Source organism: Bacillus rossius, chromosome 2 (assembly GCF_032445375.1).
Source record: "Bacillus rossius redtenbacheri isolate Brsri chromosome 2, Brsri_v3, whole genome shotgun sequence".
Taxonomy (NCBI): domain Eukaryota; kingdom Metazoa; phylum Arthropoda; class Insecta; order Phasmatodea; family Bacillidae; genus Bacillus; species Bacillus rossius.
The window spans coordinates 53,679,489-53,695,478 of record NC_086331.1 but is presented as its reverse complement, the minus strand read 5'-3'; the positions used below and the strand labels follow the sequence as shown (position 1 = coordinate 53,695,478).

The 15,990-nt window shown below is 36.3% G+C and overlaps 1 protein-coding gene across 1 annotated transcript in view; it reads left to right on the top strand.

Annotated features, from left to right (window-relative positions):
• The window catches only part of LOC134529960 (uncharacterized), a 107,743-nt gene that overhangs the window by 71,087 nt on the left and 20,666 nt on the right, over positions 1-15,990 (top strand). The window contains exons 6-7 of the mRNA XM_063364501.1: positions 911-1,108; positions 14,796-14,888. Coding sequence (XP_063220571.1) covers positions 911-1,108; positions 14,796-14,888 — 291 coding nt within the window. The remainder of the gene's footprint in view (positions 1-910; positions 1,109-14,795; positions 14,889-15,990) is intronic.

Below are 15,990 nucleotides of genomic sequence, written 5' to 3'. Positions count from 1 at the left end.
GCAGGAAATGTTTATTTAACTACAATAGGTTATGAGAGTACCACTATGGTCGGATGGTCCAATCAATGCCTTTAATAAAAGCACTATAGGTTCGATTCCTGACCGGGTGAAACCCATTTTTTGCAAGGGGGAAATGTAGCAAATGTTTCTGTGAGCTAGTGCATTCCAGTGCTGCTTCAATTCACCATTTTACCCTGTAACATTGTAAGACCCTGCCCTCCCCAGATTTTAAAACGATGTTTGAGGAATTAAGATGACAATTTATAGCCCAGTCATTTTGGAGTTTTACCTGGAAAGTCTTCTGGGAATTTTGAAAATTGGTATGCTTATAGATTTTAATGTGCTCTTTTTGAATTTTCACTTTACCACCTCATATCTTTGCAGCTTGCATCCCATTTTGGAAAAATGGTACCCAAAAACAGTTTTTTGAGCATATCTCACAGACTAATTTTATGATGAAAATAGTTATGTAATAAACAAAATTAGAGGAAATTTGTTATAATTTATATACAGCTACAAAGCAAGGTGACAAAGGTATGTACATATAAAGGCATGTAACCTATGAACATAAGCTCTGAACTAGTGCACAGCACAGTCCTTTTATCATGTTGCCAGCTACTACTGAACGGTGAACCCATTAATTTAATGGTGGAAGGTGTACAGTAAAATTCACCTGTAGGTACAAGTTTTGTATATATTTATTAGGTAAGCAGATTGTAACATATATCAGTGTGAAAATGCTATTTGAGATGTGTTGGAGTGCTTCAATAAAATGTTTTCCACACGTAAAATAATTTTAACATTTTTTTCAACATTTGAATGAAGTTAACTTTCTTTTATAAGTACAAATATTGTCCAGAAGTCAAGTCTAAGTCTTAACTTGTTTCAAAATTTAGGTTTGTTGTTCCAGATGTGATTTACGGCTGTGAGCTGCTAGTATCCTCTGTCACTGGGTCGTTGCTGTCTACTGTGACCATGGACAACGTTAAACCTGCCAAGACCATGACAGTGGCCAGCGTGATCAGCACCATTGGTTTGAGTGTGCAAATGTATGGTCCTATGGCAACATTTCAGCACGTTGGCTTACTGATTACTGGGTTTGGACTGGGTCAGTAAACCTATCAAACTCTCAGTATCATTAGGCAGTATGAATATATAATTTTTTTTTTGGAATAATGAATCAATCTCAGCAACAAGAACTAGGAGCTGTGAATTTGGTATACGTAATTATTTCCTAAAGCTTACCATCAAGCAATAATAGAACATAATTAACTTGATTGAATGTTATATAAAATATGCATAGCCAAACATTTTACCATGACTAGGGCGGACTAGGCGAGATAATTCTGTAGTGGATCGCCACTGCCTTCTGTAGCATGGAGGTTAAGGGACAACACAACACCCAGTCCTGAGCTCGGAGTAATGACCAGCCAGAAGCTTTAACCACTGAACCCTCAGGATGGACAAGTTTCATAATTGTTGCATTTCATTCAAAAGTAAAATATTTTTTTTTATCTCACTTGATAAAAAAACCTCTTTATAATGGACTTTTTTCAACAAAAATTATGATAAGGTACCACCTGATTTTTTTGTGTTTATTGTTAATTGTGCATGATAAGCAATAAATTATTTATTTTTAATATATATGTCTTTTTTAATAACATATAAACTAGGAACTATACTTACCTACAAACAGTGACCTCTACCGTGAACTGGTTGGATATAGATATTTGATTTTCAACATTTAAGGAACTTCATAATTGCTATTGAAGTTAAACTGGCATCTAGGTGTTAGTATGCATGCTCAAGGTGATCGAGTAGGGTGTATGGACAGTCCAGTGGGATGGGTGAGTTGTTAATTTTAATTAAATGGTTTAAAGTCACAATTTGGGACATACTGTGAGGATGATTTAATATTTAATAGACTTGACTGCAAGTATCATCATTGACAATTACTAATGTGAGTATGTGAAGTTAATTTTACTATAGGTCCACAATGAACTTAAGTAATTCTTCAAATATATAATCAAGGGTTATATTTAATGTTTGATTTTATTTTTACTCCTGTAAAATCAGTTTGAATGTGTGTTGCAGCTCATCAGCATGAGGTGGTATAATTATTGCACATGGGTTTCATGTTATTAATTTACATAATTTCTTTAGTTTGACTTTGCTATTTGGTGAAAGTGACCAATTATATGACAGCATGGCTTATTTAATGATTATCACTGCTAAGCATCATTAAGCTAGGGTGTTGTGTCAAAGATGTGTGAGTGATTTAATACAGGCTATAAGCAGTTTAAATTTAATGGTCTCGTACAGCACCCACATGTTAACAAAGAGACAGTTTGTAGGTTAAAAATGTTAATCAACATCTATAGTAGGATATAAACTAAAATTAAGCTGCAGGAAAATTGGTAGTTATGATAAAAATAATGATTTTTATAGTTTTACTCATCTAAAACTTGTATTACGTACTTTTTAAGGCAAATTTCACTTTCCGGACTTTTGGTGATCAGGACAGATTCGGTCCCACATATTCTGGATTAGCGGGACTCTATTGTAGGTTCAATTTTGCATATTATGTTAAGATAAAATGATGCTGTGAGGTCAAGTAGTTGCAAGAAAATTTTATTTAAAGATCTTGAAAAAGCCCTGAAATTTGTTCAACAGATATTTGTAGACACCCTGTGACTGTTAATTATTGAATTGTTCATGTGAATGCAGCCAAAATTCATAAGCCTGTTAAGGAATTTGTCTTCCTTCATTTATCTGGTCTCTATTTATTTCATTTTTCAAGAATAGCAATAATTTATTATCATTATAAATTAGTTTATACATACATTTTTATAAATTACATTCAAAACTCAAAAACAACCTTTCAAAGATTGTCACATTGTAATTTTTCAGTGCCATCAAATTTTAATTTCCCTTGGTATCTACTATACTATACAGTTCAATTGTCTGGCTCCTGTCTCTACCAGGAATGAGGGCAGGGTGGTGCGCACGGGTCATCGCTGTTCTAGTTCCTGATGTTCCTTTCATCTGATGACGCTTGGGCTCTCAGAGCACCGTGCCTTTACGAGCTCCAGCAGTGGCTAAATTGTTCGCCAGGGCTAGCATAGGAACCAAAAGTGCTGGCCTGGATGATGAAACAGGAGTTTAGATTAGGTGTCACTGGACGATTTGAGAAGTATGCTGCTTAGATAATATAATCGAAACTCAGTTTGCTCGGTATGTAGGTGGTCGGCCTGAATGATTTTGGGCAGTTGGGGACAGTCTGGTAGAGTCAGGGACTGTCATTGTGCAATTGTAAGTCTTTGGTGCAGCACAGGAATGTTTCTCTGATGAGGACATTAGTTAGAATGAAGTAAAAATTATTAGTTATGTTAAGTATAATCAGTAATGTGTAGACTAAAGTTCATAACATTTCCTATTATAACTTAATTATAACTGTTTTAATTTGTGAGCTTTCAGAGTATAACTTGAAAATATTAATTTTTGTAACATAATAGATTAACTAATTAAATTGTGAAAATTAAATTATAGAATAAATTATAGAGTTTACAAATTGGTTTTGTTAGTGAAATGTTTATTTCTATAGATTTAATTTATTTAATTTAAATGAGTTCTTAAGATAGATAGTTTTACACCCAACAGAAACATTCTGTAGATGGTGGAGACTTATACTATATTTCTTATTATGTTTGAATAAGTGATTATCTTTCCTATAAGTGCTCTATGGATTAGATGAAATGAGAATTCTTAGTTACATTGTTTTCTCCTAAGTAAATGAGTTATAGATGATCATGAAAGATTAGGAAAATTTTGAGTCGTACTACTGTCCTTTACTTATTTATTTTACTTCCATTACAAAACATATTAAAACAATAGAAATGAAGAATATACATATCTAAATGTTCATGGAAAATTTACAAAAGAAATAGAACACAGCAAAACTATGCCTCAAATGCTGAAGATTTATGATAACGTAATGGCAAGATGGCAAGAAATATATACACATATAATCATCTCATTTCTTGTGATATTAAGTGATGAATATTTTTAGATTTTTTTTTAACTGATTAAGTTTGACACATCAAAAGGAAATATTTTTTCACAGCATTTTATATGCACTAAACACAATTTCAGGCATTTGGAAGTTTAATACATCTCCAATATAAATAGAAAAGAAAAAAGAGGAAAATTATTTCTTTCAGAAACCAATTGCACTGTAGTTTTTGTGACATTCACACTCAAAATTCTATGAGTTCGGGCCACAAATTGTGGAACATCCAAAAATTATTATTTTTAGTACCGTAGCCTAACAGTCAAAAAGTGGAATTTAGTAATCATAGGCGTGCGCAGGACTTCAGTATTGGTGGTGCCAGATTACACAACAGCCCTGTCATTCACGGACCCCGAGCCTAAAATGGGTCCGGGGGTCCTCCCCCGGAAAAATTTGGATTTTAAAGCGCAAAATGGTGCTATTTAAGGTGTTTCCGAACAAAAACAATAAATACACAGATGTAAAAATTTTAACATTTTTTATGACAAATTATGGCCTTGAACGTTATAATCACCAGGAAAACTATTAACTATTTACAGTTTTAAGCTTTGTTGAGCCATAAAGTAAATTGCACAAATTGTTTGCACGGAATTCATGCTGGTGGCTTTGAAAAACCATACATGTTTTCTGAAGACTCCAAATAAATGCTAGAAAAAACATTCTCAAATGTTAAGTTTTAAAATCAACAAATCAAGGGAGTTTTTGTAACATACCTTAAATATGTAAAATATTAAAATAATAAAAATACACAAATAAGATTGGGCAAAAGTTTTAACTTTTGGAATACAACAAAAATGTTTTGTCGGCGACTGCATATAAGTCATCGAGTAAGCCTATCCTTTTAACTAACTAAACTTTCTCTCTTTTTTTAAATAAACCCTGACGGACGGCGGCTATTATTCCGTGCGCCTGCCGAGTGGAGTGAACAGTGGACACCGAGCGCGCATTCTATGTAATTCGAGGAGAACTATGAGAAGTATTTACATTTCAGATGTTTTGTAGCCGCGGCCCGCGTGTACAACACAAGTAATTGCAACTGGCTTGTTTCCGTGTGTATAGTTGGTTCTATTGATAATTGATATACTGATAGTGTTATGAGCACATATCTGTAACTCAACGCGATTGGAAAACATATATTTTTTTTTTTTGGAAATAATACGGATTTTTGTAAGTATGTATTATTTCTGCTTGTAAAAACAAAATAACATTAACCCTAATGGTGGTGCCAAGGCACCTGTGGCACCTACCGTGCGCACGCCTATGTTAGTAATGGGCCATAACCAGTATTTTAAAGAAACTTATTCTTATCCAGTAAATTATGTTCCAGGTCATCTGATATTAACCTTAAAGCTACGGCCGCACAGGGCGTTATGCTTGCTATGTTCACGATGTTCGCTACACGAGTCAAGCATAGCCACGCTGCATCTCATGTGTCACTGGCCACACCTAGCTGTGTTCGCTACGTTCGCTATGTTGGCAATCCTGGTGTAGCCGGGTGTTTGGTTCTTGGCTATTTTTCTAAACGTCACTGACTTCACGCAGAGCCATTACAAGGGTGGGGCAACCGGGACGACCACCCTGGGCATTGCAGCCAGGAGGGCACTGGGACTTGAAGAAAATAAAACTATTCTATCTTTAAAATCAGATTTTATAAAACTACATTCAATGTTTGGTATTTATGTTCACATTTTTGATACTTTATCCTATTCTGAATTACACAAGAGATAACAAGGTGTATTGTTAAAAATAATGTAATGCAAAATTAGTGTATACTTGACGTTTGACTGCAAGGGACGACGAGCCTTACTAATGGGAATGGGAACACGGAAATCGCGGCTACCCTGCATTCGCTCGCCTACTGATTTTATATCAGTGACGAACAACTCAGTGGAAAACATGGCACACCTACCCCTTCCCCTCACCCCTCCTGTTCACCCACACTATAACACCCAACAATCCAACACTTCAACTTGTTTTGCTTTCAGTCACAGCCAACCTTCCTTACCGTCCACACTATAGTGTTCTAACTTTAATTGTATCTTCTGCTTTGTTTGCATGCCATAAACAAAATGTAAATTATATCAATACAATACCTGAATGGATATGGAATCCTTACACTATGTTTGAAAATATTTGAAAAGAACAGCTGGATTAAGTGGTACTGAATGCACCTGGCCCTCTCTCAAAAATAGATCATGAGTACCCAATCAACCAATAAACTCTCAAAAATAATTTTTTTTTTTTTTAACGATTACCAATTCTGATATACAGAAAATGGAGAAAGGGTTGAATTAAAATGGTTGTTTCTTGAGTTAAAGGTGACTAGACATTTTGTTTTTGTTGTCACCTTCAGGACCTGGCTTAAAAATCTACTTTGGAACTAAAAACTGGCTATAATGATTGGAAGCACATTGGCGACTGGCTGACAAAACATAAAACCAGTCCTAATCATTTAAGTATACAACTGCGTTTAAAGAAAAAAGAACCTGTAAATAACAAGCTGATAGCTCAGATTCGTACAGGAGCAGAACGCTCGCAAGCTGTTTTACAACATATTGTGGAAATAACATTGTACCTTGCAGAAAATAGCGTTGCTTTTCGTAGTAGTTCAACTAAGCCTTTCACTAAAAATAATGGTAATGTCCTGGGGCTAATACAACTTTTAGGTAAATTTGACAATGCATTGATGGAACATTTGAGAAAAATATCAAAGAATGAAGACTGTGTTCATATGTTAAGTGTCTCAATACAAAATGAGATTATTTCCCTATTAGTAAAGGAGGATAAACAATCAATCATTGGCAAATTTAATAATGCAAAGTATTTTTCCACAATCATGGACTGCACACCTGACCTGAGCCATAAGGAACAGGTATCCTTGACAGTTAGTTATATGAGAATATACAACCAATGACGTATCAGTAGAAGAAAGTTTTATTGGCTACAGCATTGCTATTGATACAAGCACAAAGCTCTCACTGATCTGTTAATGAAGAAATTGGTAGAAGGATGTGGGCTTTACATAGATAACTGCAGAAGACTTGGGTACAATAATGGAACAAGTATTGTAGGAGTAAATAAAGGTGTACAGACATGAGTTTTAAAAGAATTTTCAAGAGGTATACTCACTCCTTGTGCCTGCTATAGCCTAAACTTGGTCATTTCAGATGGCACCAAGTCTTCAGTGAAATCTACATCACTTTTTGGTGTACTGCAATGTGTTTAAATGATTTTTGCAAGTTCTACTAAAAGTTGGTGTATTATTAGTGGGAACATACAAAGCCTGACCTTGAAGCAAGTATCTGAAATATGGTAGGAAGCATGCATTAACTCTGTGCAGGCTGTTTGCTACCAATATTGTGAAGTATGAGATGCTTTAATAGAGTTGTCAGAGAGTGTTAATGATGCCACGACTGCTTCTGAAGCCCAGTCATTACGAAATCATATGGAGGATTTTTCATTTCTTGTTTGCTTAATAGCTTAGCACGAGATACTGTTTCAATTATATTTAGTACGCAAAATGCTTCAAGGAACTTTTCCAGACATCCCCATGGCACCGACTCAGTTTCAGAAATATGACAACTTCTTGAAAACGTTCAAAGAAAGAGAGTTCACAGATGCAATCATAACAGCTAAAGAAATGGCTGAAGAAACAGACATTGAACCTGTTTTCAAAGAAAATCGTCACAACAAGAAGCGTTTGTTTTCTTACAAGGCATGTGATGCACCTCAACCTTCTCCAGAAGAAACGTTTGAAAGAGATGTTTTCATACCGTTAGTAAGTAGATAATAAAATGGTTTCATTGAAAGAACGAAAAAATCTTCTTCCAAAAGAAGAACTCAAAGATCGTTGTAAAGAACTCCAAACTCTTCTTATTGACGAAGGAGTTTCTGATATTACTGGAAATTATCTCTTTAATGAGTTGCTACATGTAGGATCAGTTCTTGAGAATAGAAAAGAACAGTCGACACCAATTCACGTCTTGCAACTTTTAAAAGACACTGACCAAAAATACTTGTTTACAAATCTTTGGATCAACCTTAGAATATTGTTAACAATTCCAGTGACTGTCGCTAGTGCTGAACGAAGCTTCAGTAAACTTAAGCTCATCAGAAAATACTTGAGGTCAACGATGACACAGGAACGCCTCATTGGACTGGCCATTATTTCCATAGAAAATATGGAAGCAAAATACCTGGATTTTAAAAATGTGTTATCTGCAGTTGCAAATGCTAAAGCTAGGAAAATACCTTTTAGCATTTAGAAAATGTTTCTTTTAAATTTTGTTTACAATTTATTTTAATTTTATAAATATGGAAGCAAATAAGCAAGATAGGCTAGTATAAGTATTTTGTTTCGAACATACTGTAACTTTCATAAAATATATAAACCTAATAAATGTATTAATCATTTTTTAAACTCGTTGAATTTTTTTTGCAAACATAATTTACCCAGAAACATAAGTGTATAGGTCCCCAATTTAATTTAATTGCAACTCTGATAACGAACCACTAATCTTTGAAATGTTTCCTGATGGGTCATATAGATTTAAAGAGCAACATTTTTTGTTCTCAACAAAAATGTTTTCCAAGATGGCCTTGTGGCCGTGTGGTTAGCATCGCTGACTACCAATCCAAAGGTTGACGGATCGAATCCCAGCAGCCGCGATACATCCCATTTTTGTACTTGTAATAATAATTCCGGCACGCTGGACACTAGCGCTCCCTAGCTCCTTAAATTATAACCATCGCCCCAGCAGACAACCCTCCACGTGATGTCAACAACCACCTCAGGATTCCCTCCACATGGCTCCCGGCCACGTGGTGCCACGCCCACCTCCTGCCACGCCCACCCGGACACGTGATGCCACACTCACCTGTTTGTTTACAGTGTCCCAAAACACCTACGGTCCCCCTACCCCTCGCGGCCCCAACTTTGCACATACGCATATAAGCAAAAACATCTGTTTTCACGCGAAATTATACCGTACTTCTGCGTTTGCTTTTTATGGAGTTTAATTATTCTCAGTATTGTGCTTTAAATAGTCATGTAAACGGCAAAGTTTATTGAAGGATTAAAAAAAAATCCATGTTTATGAAATAAATCTCTGGAAGAATGAATACATAAGGCAAGATATGCAGGACAATGCCTGGGATTTGATTTCAAGAAAATACTAAGAAACTAAGTTGTATTTCTTCTGGAATGATCCATATATTTGGTTTTGTCCTCACAAGCAACTGCTTCATCAAATGACAAAATTGTTAAAATTCTTTTGTTTCTAGAGTAACTACGTGAACCCATTTCTTTTTACATTTACATACTATGAGAGCCAGCAGAATATTATCATCTTCAGAATCATCAATTGAATCCCACTAGATGCGTGTCTCCAACATTGCAAACTAGACTGATCTGTCTGGCCACCTGGCGCAGCGAACATAGCGAACATTGTGAACATAGCGTAGCTTTCTGTGTGGCAATGGCTGAAGTCTTACGTTGGATATTTAATGATACCAGTAAAGGAAATTATCTTTTATTTTGATAGATATAGTACTTGATACTAAAGAATTGGAATAAATGCTTCAGAACATTTGTATTTGATAAAAAAAAAATAATTGTTAAATACTAGCAAACAAAACAAAAATATGTTGCAAAATGAACAGCCATAAATTATGTTTATTCCAAAAGCTCTGCTTATGTGTGAATCAGGCAGGAAGCTGTTGCTTTTGGAAATCATGCATTCTGTTGAAATGACAATTTATTTACTATTTTGTTTTGTAGTTGGTATATTTGGTTCTGTTATGTTTGGTTTTTTGGTCTCATGCTTTTTGATATGTGTGTTTTGTTTTTTCTTTTTGGTTTTAATGAACAAGCTGGAGAATGGGTAGTGTGAATTTAAGTGTGCAGTAATAAAGTATTCAGATCAAGATAAAGGAATCATGTTACTTTCACTAAACTGCTACCAGCCTAAATGTTATCAGGTTATGGGCCCAGGTGGTAGTAGGCAGTGGAAAGGACAGTTGGAATAGTGAATACTGAAGAGAGGTTATCTCAGCACGTGTCGGCAGACACAGTCTGCACAGTCGGCAGAATGGAAGAAGAGAAATTTAGAATACCATTGTTTGATGGGAACAACTTTGACAACTGGAAGTTTCGAATGGAGGTCTTCCTGGATGAAAAGGAAGTGCTCGATCATTTAGGGAAGCCTTTGGACGAATGGAAGGGTCCATGTACTGTGGTAGATGGAGATGATCAAGATGTTAAAAGTTCTAAGGAAAAAGGATTTTTGGAAGTAATACGTAAAGATAAGAAGTGTAAAAACTTTATTATTCAAAGGATACACGACAGCCAATTGGAACACGTGAAAGGCAAGCCTACTGCATATGATGTGTGGACCAGTCTACTGAAACGTTTTGAGAAGAAAGGGGTAACCAGCAGGATGATTCTAAACAAAAAACTACATACGCTCAAGTACAGACCATCTGTTGAAACATTCAGTGAATACTGCTTGAAATTTGATAAATTGGTTCAAGAGTTGAAGACTACAGGTGAAAAGTTGGATGAAGAGGGAATTGTTATAAAATTTTTATTAACAATGCCTGAAGAGTTGGAAGGAGTTGTGTCAGGTCTACAAACACTTGGTGCTGGTAATTTATCTCTTGAGCTTGTTAAACAGAGATTAGAAGAAGATGAAACTGCTCGTAAGGAGAGGAAAGGAAATAAAACTCGACATGATTTTCAACCCGTGGCATTCTCAGGAACAAGGTATGTTCCTGGAACTGGTCCTAGACCAGGAAGCAGTGGATCTTTTGGGAATACTAATTTGAAAGCCAAATTTCCTTATAAGTGTCATAACTGTGGGATTACAGGGCATAAGAGATATGGATGTAATAAACCGGGAGGAGGAATGCACAGAAGAGTTGCGTCATCTGGAAGAGGATCAAGAGGAAATGGAACTCCACAAAGGAATGCACACCTTGTAAAGAAAGAAGATAAGCGTGAAGAACCAGTGTATAGTTTTGTAGTGTCGAAAAATGGGTGTTGTGCATCACAAGATGGCCAGAGTGGAGAAGAGGTTTGGGTGCTTGATTCAGGAGCAACAGATCATCTCGTAATGGCAAAAACTCCTGTAGCAAACCGAAAAAAATAAGTTCACCAGTTTCAATAGGTGTGGCCAAATCAAAAGTTTTCTTAATTGCAAAAGAGATGGGTGATGTATTGGCTGAAACACAAGTAAGTGGAGAACTCAGGAAGTTTATAATTAAAGATGCTTTGTTAGTAGAAAATCTAAATTATAATCTGTTGTCTGTTTCTAGGTTAGAAATCAAAGGGTTTAGAGTGGTATTTGACAAGGGTAAATGTACTATTGTTGCTGGCAAGAGAGTTGTTATGGTTGGAAACAGAGAAGGAAATTTGTATAAAATGTGTGTAAATGTACAGAAGTATGAAAATCAAGTTAACACGTGTTCAGAAAAGGGTACTGGTAAATTGTGGCATGCAAGGCTCGGTCAAATTGATAATCAAAATTTCCATAAGCTTTCAAAGATGGTTAATGATATTGATAAGATTGAGGAGGAAACTGACATGTGTTCAATCTGTATTGAAGGGAAACAGACTGCAGGGTCCCATAATCAGATTAGGGAAAGAGCAAAGAGGCCTTTGGAGAGAATTCACAGTGACTTATGCGGTCCAATATCACCTAGCTCCCATGATGGGAAGAAATATATTTTAACCTTTATTGATGACTATACTCATTTCACTGTTGCATTCGGGTTGAGGTCAAAATATGAAGTATTACATTATATTAAATTATACGAGGCTATGGCTTCATCTAGATTCTCGCAAAAAATATGCTGCTTCAGGTGTGATAATGGAAGGGAATACGTTAATCATGAGGTAAATGCCTTCTTTGAAGAAAAGGGTATAAAGTACGAGTTGACTATTCCTAGGGTTCCAGAACAAAATGGGGTAGCCGAACGCATGAATCGTACTATCCTGGACAAGGCGCGGTGCATGATGCTTGGTTCTAAACTAAATAAAAGTTTTTGGTTAGAAGCAGTTTTAACCGCTGTGTATTTGATTAATAGGAGTCCTATCACAGCCTTGTCAGATGGAGAACTACCGGCTGAATTATGGTATGGGAGAAAGCCTGATTTCAATAAATTGTGAGTGATTGGCTGCATAGCATTTGCTTACAAAGTAAAGAGTGAGAGAAACGGAAAGTTTGACTCACATAGTCGTAAATGTATTATGTTGGGATATTGTGATAACGGGTACAGGTTATGGCGTCCGGAACTGAATAAGATAATTGTTGCAAGTAGTGTCAAATTTAATGAAACTAAAAATCAATTTGAGAAAGGGTATTGGGATCATGAATGGGAAGATGTGGGAAGTGAGAAAACCTCACAAGAGAATGAAAAACTAGTAGATTCACAAGGAGTTGTGGGAAGTAGTAATGATGTAGAGTCAGAGGGAGAACAGGAAAGTTGTCAGGGATTTAGAGAATCAAGTGATGAGAAAATTGAGGTACGTGTGAGGAATGCTCCGGGGTACTTAAAGGATTATATTGTAAGTGGATTAAAGAAAGGAACCAGGTCTAAAGAAAGGAAAGTTCAGGAGGTGTTAGAGAAACCAGAAGTTTTAGTTACAGCATCCACTGTAGATAATGTAAACATGGCACTGAGTGCTATTGCTTTTTGTGAGGGACTTCCACAGAGTATGGAAGAACTGAAAGACCGAAGTGACAGAAATTGCTGGTTGAATGCAGTTAATGAGGAAGTGAAACATGGGCGGAGGTAAGACTACCAGAGGGAAAGAAAGCAATTAATAGTCTATGGGTGTTTACGGTGAAATATGACCAGAATGGGAACTTGGAACGGTACAAAGCTAGGTTAGTAGTTAAGGGATGTGCACAGTTGAAGGGTTTTGACTATAGTGACACTTATGCTCCTGTTGCGAGGCTCACTACAGTGAGAACCCTGTTCTGCTTGGCAAACTATCATGATTTACATGTCCATCAACTGGATGTTAAGAATGCCTTCCTTCATGGAGTATTGAAAGAAGAAATTTACATGTATCCACCAGATGGGGTACAAGTCAAGGATGGCATGGTTTTGAGGTTAAAGAAAACTTTGTATAGTTTAAAACAAGCACCAAAGGAATGGAACTCAAGGTTTGATCTGTATGTGAAGTCTCTTGGTTTTATACAGAGTCAAGCAGACAAATGTCTTTATACATATAATGATAGTTGTGTTGTGTACTTCCTACTCTATGTTGATGATTTTTTAATTGCTAGTAGCTCACTTGATAAAATTGAAGTACTGAAAAGGCAATTCATGTCAGAATTTAAGATGAGAGATTTGAAAGAAGTTAAATACTTTCTAGGCATTAAAGTAGAGCGTGTAGATCAGACAATGTTTTTGAGCTAAACTAGTTACCTTGCAAAGTTGTTAAGTAAATTTCAAATGGAACATTGTAAGCCTGTGCAAACACCTTTAGAATTACAACCTATACAGGATGTTACTAAAGAGTCTATCATTCATGTGAAATCCTACAGGGAGTTGATAGGTAGCCTCATGTATGCATCTCTCACCACCCGACCTGATATTAGTGTTGCTGTAAATTTTTCCAGCCAGTTTCAGTCAAATGCTACTGAGGTGCAATGGGTAGGCCTAAAGAGAGTGCTGAGGTACCTGAAAGGGACTTTGAATTGGGGACTGCGGTACAGAGGGGACAATCATGTACCATTGGTAGGGTTTGTTGATGCTGACTTTGCCAATCGATCTGACAGAAATTCTCTAACAGGTTTTCTGTTCGAAATGTATGGTGATATTTGTTGGGCAACTAGGAAACAGAAAACAGTTGCTTTGTCTACAACTGAATCCAGGTTTTTTGCTCTCGCTTCAGCTACCTCAGAGCTTCTCTGGCTGATGCAATTGTTCAAGGAGCTAGGTGTTGAGTGTAGCGGGCCAGTTACCATGTTTGACAACCAATCCTGCATATGTGCTCTGGGAAATTGGGAACAGAAGCGTTTGAAACATATTGATGTTAAATACAACTTTGTGAAGGATCTGTGTCACAACAATGTAATTTCTGTAAGGTATGTACCATCAGAGGATCAGAAAGCAGATATTTTGACCAAAGGATTGGCAAACAATCCATTTGCAAGGCATCGAAAGAACTTGGGAATGAGTGTAGTAAACTGAAAAAAAAACAAAAAAAAAACTATGTATTGTTTATGATAAATTGAGGAGGGGTGTTGAAATGACAATTTATCTACTATTTTGTTTTGTAGTTGGTATATTTGGTACTGTTATGTTTGGTTTTATTGTCACATGCTTTTTGATATGTGTGTTTTGTTTTTTCTTTTTGGTTTTAACGAACAAGCTGGAGAATGGGTAGTGTGAATGTAACTGTGCAGTAATAAAGTATTCAGATCAAGATAAAGGAATCATGTTACTTTCACTAAACTGCTACCAGCCTAAATGTTATCATTATCACATTCATTTTACAAATAATATTTTAAAACTGTATTTGTTGACATAAAAACATAACAGAATCATAGTAATTCACTTTTGTAATAAATAATATAATTTTAAGGAATCTTGCACATAAAATAATACAATGCATGGTGTTTTATACACAAATATTATTCAGTCAGAAAAATAAATGTTTGAAAATTATTGATAATTTTAGTGTTTTACTCAAGCATTTGACCATGTGTTACAGGTTTTGGATCATTTACAAGCTTCTTCTGGATAAAAGGAAAGCCTATCACCATTATATTCTGCATCATCAACATCTTACTGTTCATGGCAACTGGTAAATTTTTCAACTACAAATACTTTTAGTAAGAATAGAAAATTTGGCAAAATAATTTGTTCACAAACTTGCACATTTGTGCCACTTTTCAAATTGGACCACATAAAAATTGATATGCCTTGGGGGACTTTAAGCCAATAATAAGACCGAAACAACAGAAGCTTTCCAGTCAAGAGTAGAACTTGCTTTATGTAAAAGTAGCTGCCACTGAACAGGTATAAACATCTTTAATAGGAGGCCACAGTGTTAGAATGTGGCAATGCTGCACCAGGGACTGGACTTGTCCTATTCCAACCACCACGGCTGGCCAGATGCCTTCAAGACAACATGTGTCCCATTTATTTAGTCGAGAATGATTCTTCACAAATTTATACCTCAGATAATATAGGATGTTTGGAAATTGCTGAGCATAAATTTAATGTGGTCGAGAAAACCAAAACAAGCACATTTTGTTAAAGAACCAAATGTATGGAAACACAACCCTGCGAAGTTACAGGTATGAACAGTAACGTGTAAATTTAGATTTTGCGTGGATCTAGGCATCACTCTAGTGGCTGAGAGAATGTGCGATAGCAACAGAGTGATGTATAAGTACAGGTGCTTCGCAGAGCACAGAAGTTAGCGCAGCAGCAACTAGCAGTCAGGTGAACAGCACAGTGGATGGTTGGTAGGGGAACATATACGTGCTTGGCTTTGGACGGTTAGCACATAATATGTTAACGCCTACCTCTACTTTAAACACATCCTGCCCCAAAGTTGTTAGAAGATGTGCCACTAGCAAATGGTTTCTGCATGATGGTGCTGTGCTCACCAACACTATTCCTGGATGATGGTTGGGGCATGGTGGCCTAAATGTTCATAGTGTGTGTGACATGCTTCGCTGCTAGAACACTTAGGTGGAAGTTTGGAGACGGAAGGGGGGGTGTGATGGTGGCACTTGGAAGCTCTGTTATGAAGGTTAGATGTGTTTGACATTACGAACCTGCGTTGCACCGAACAACCTGTAAACCACATCACCCTGGTCCCATTGTGTAATGATGACGCATCCTCTCAGCCATTAGAATGATGCATGGATGTGTGCGGAATTCAAATTAGCACACTA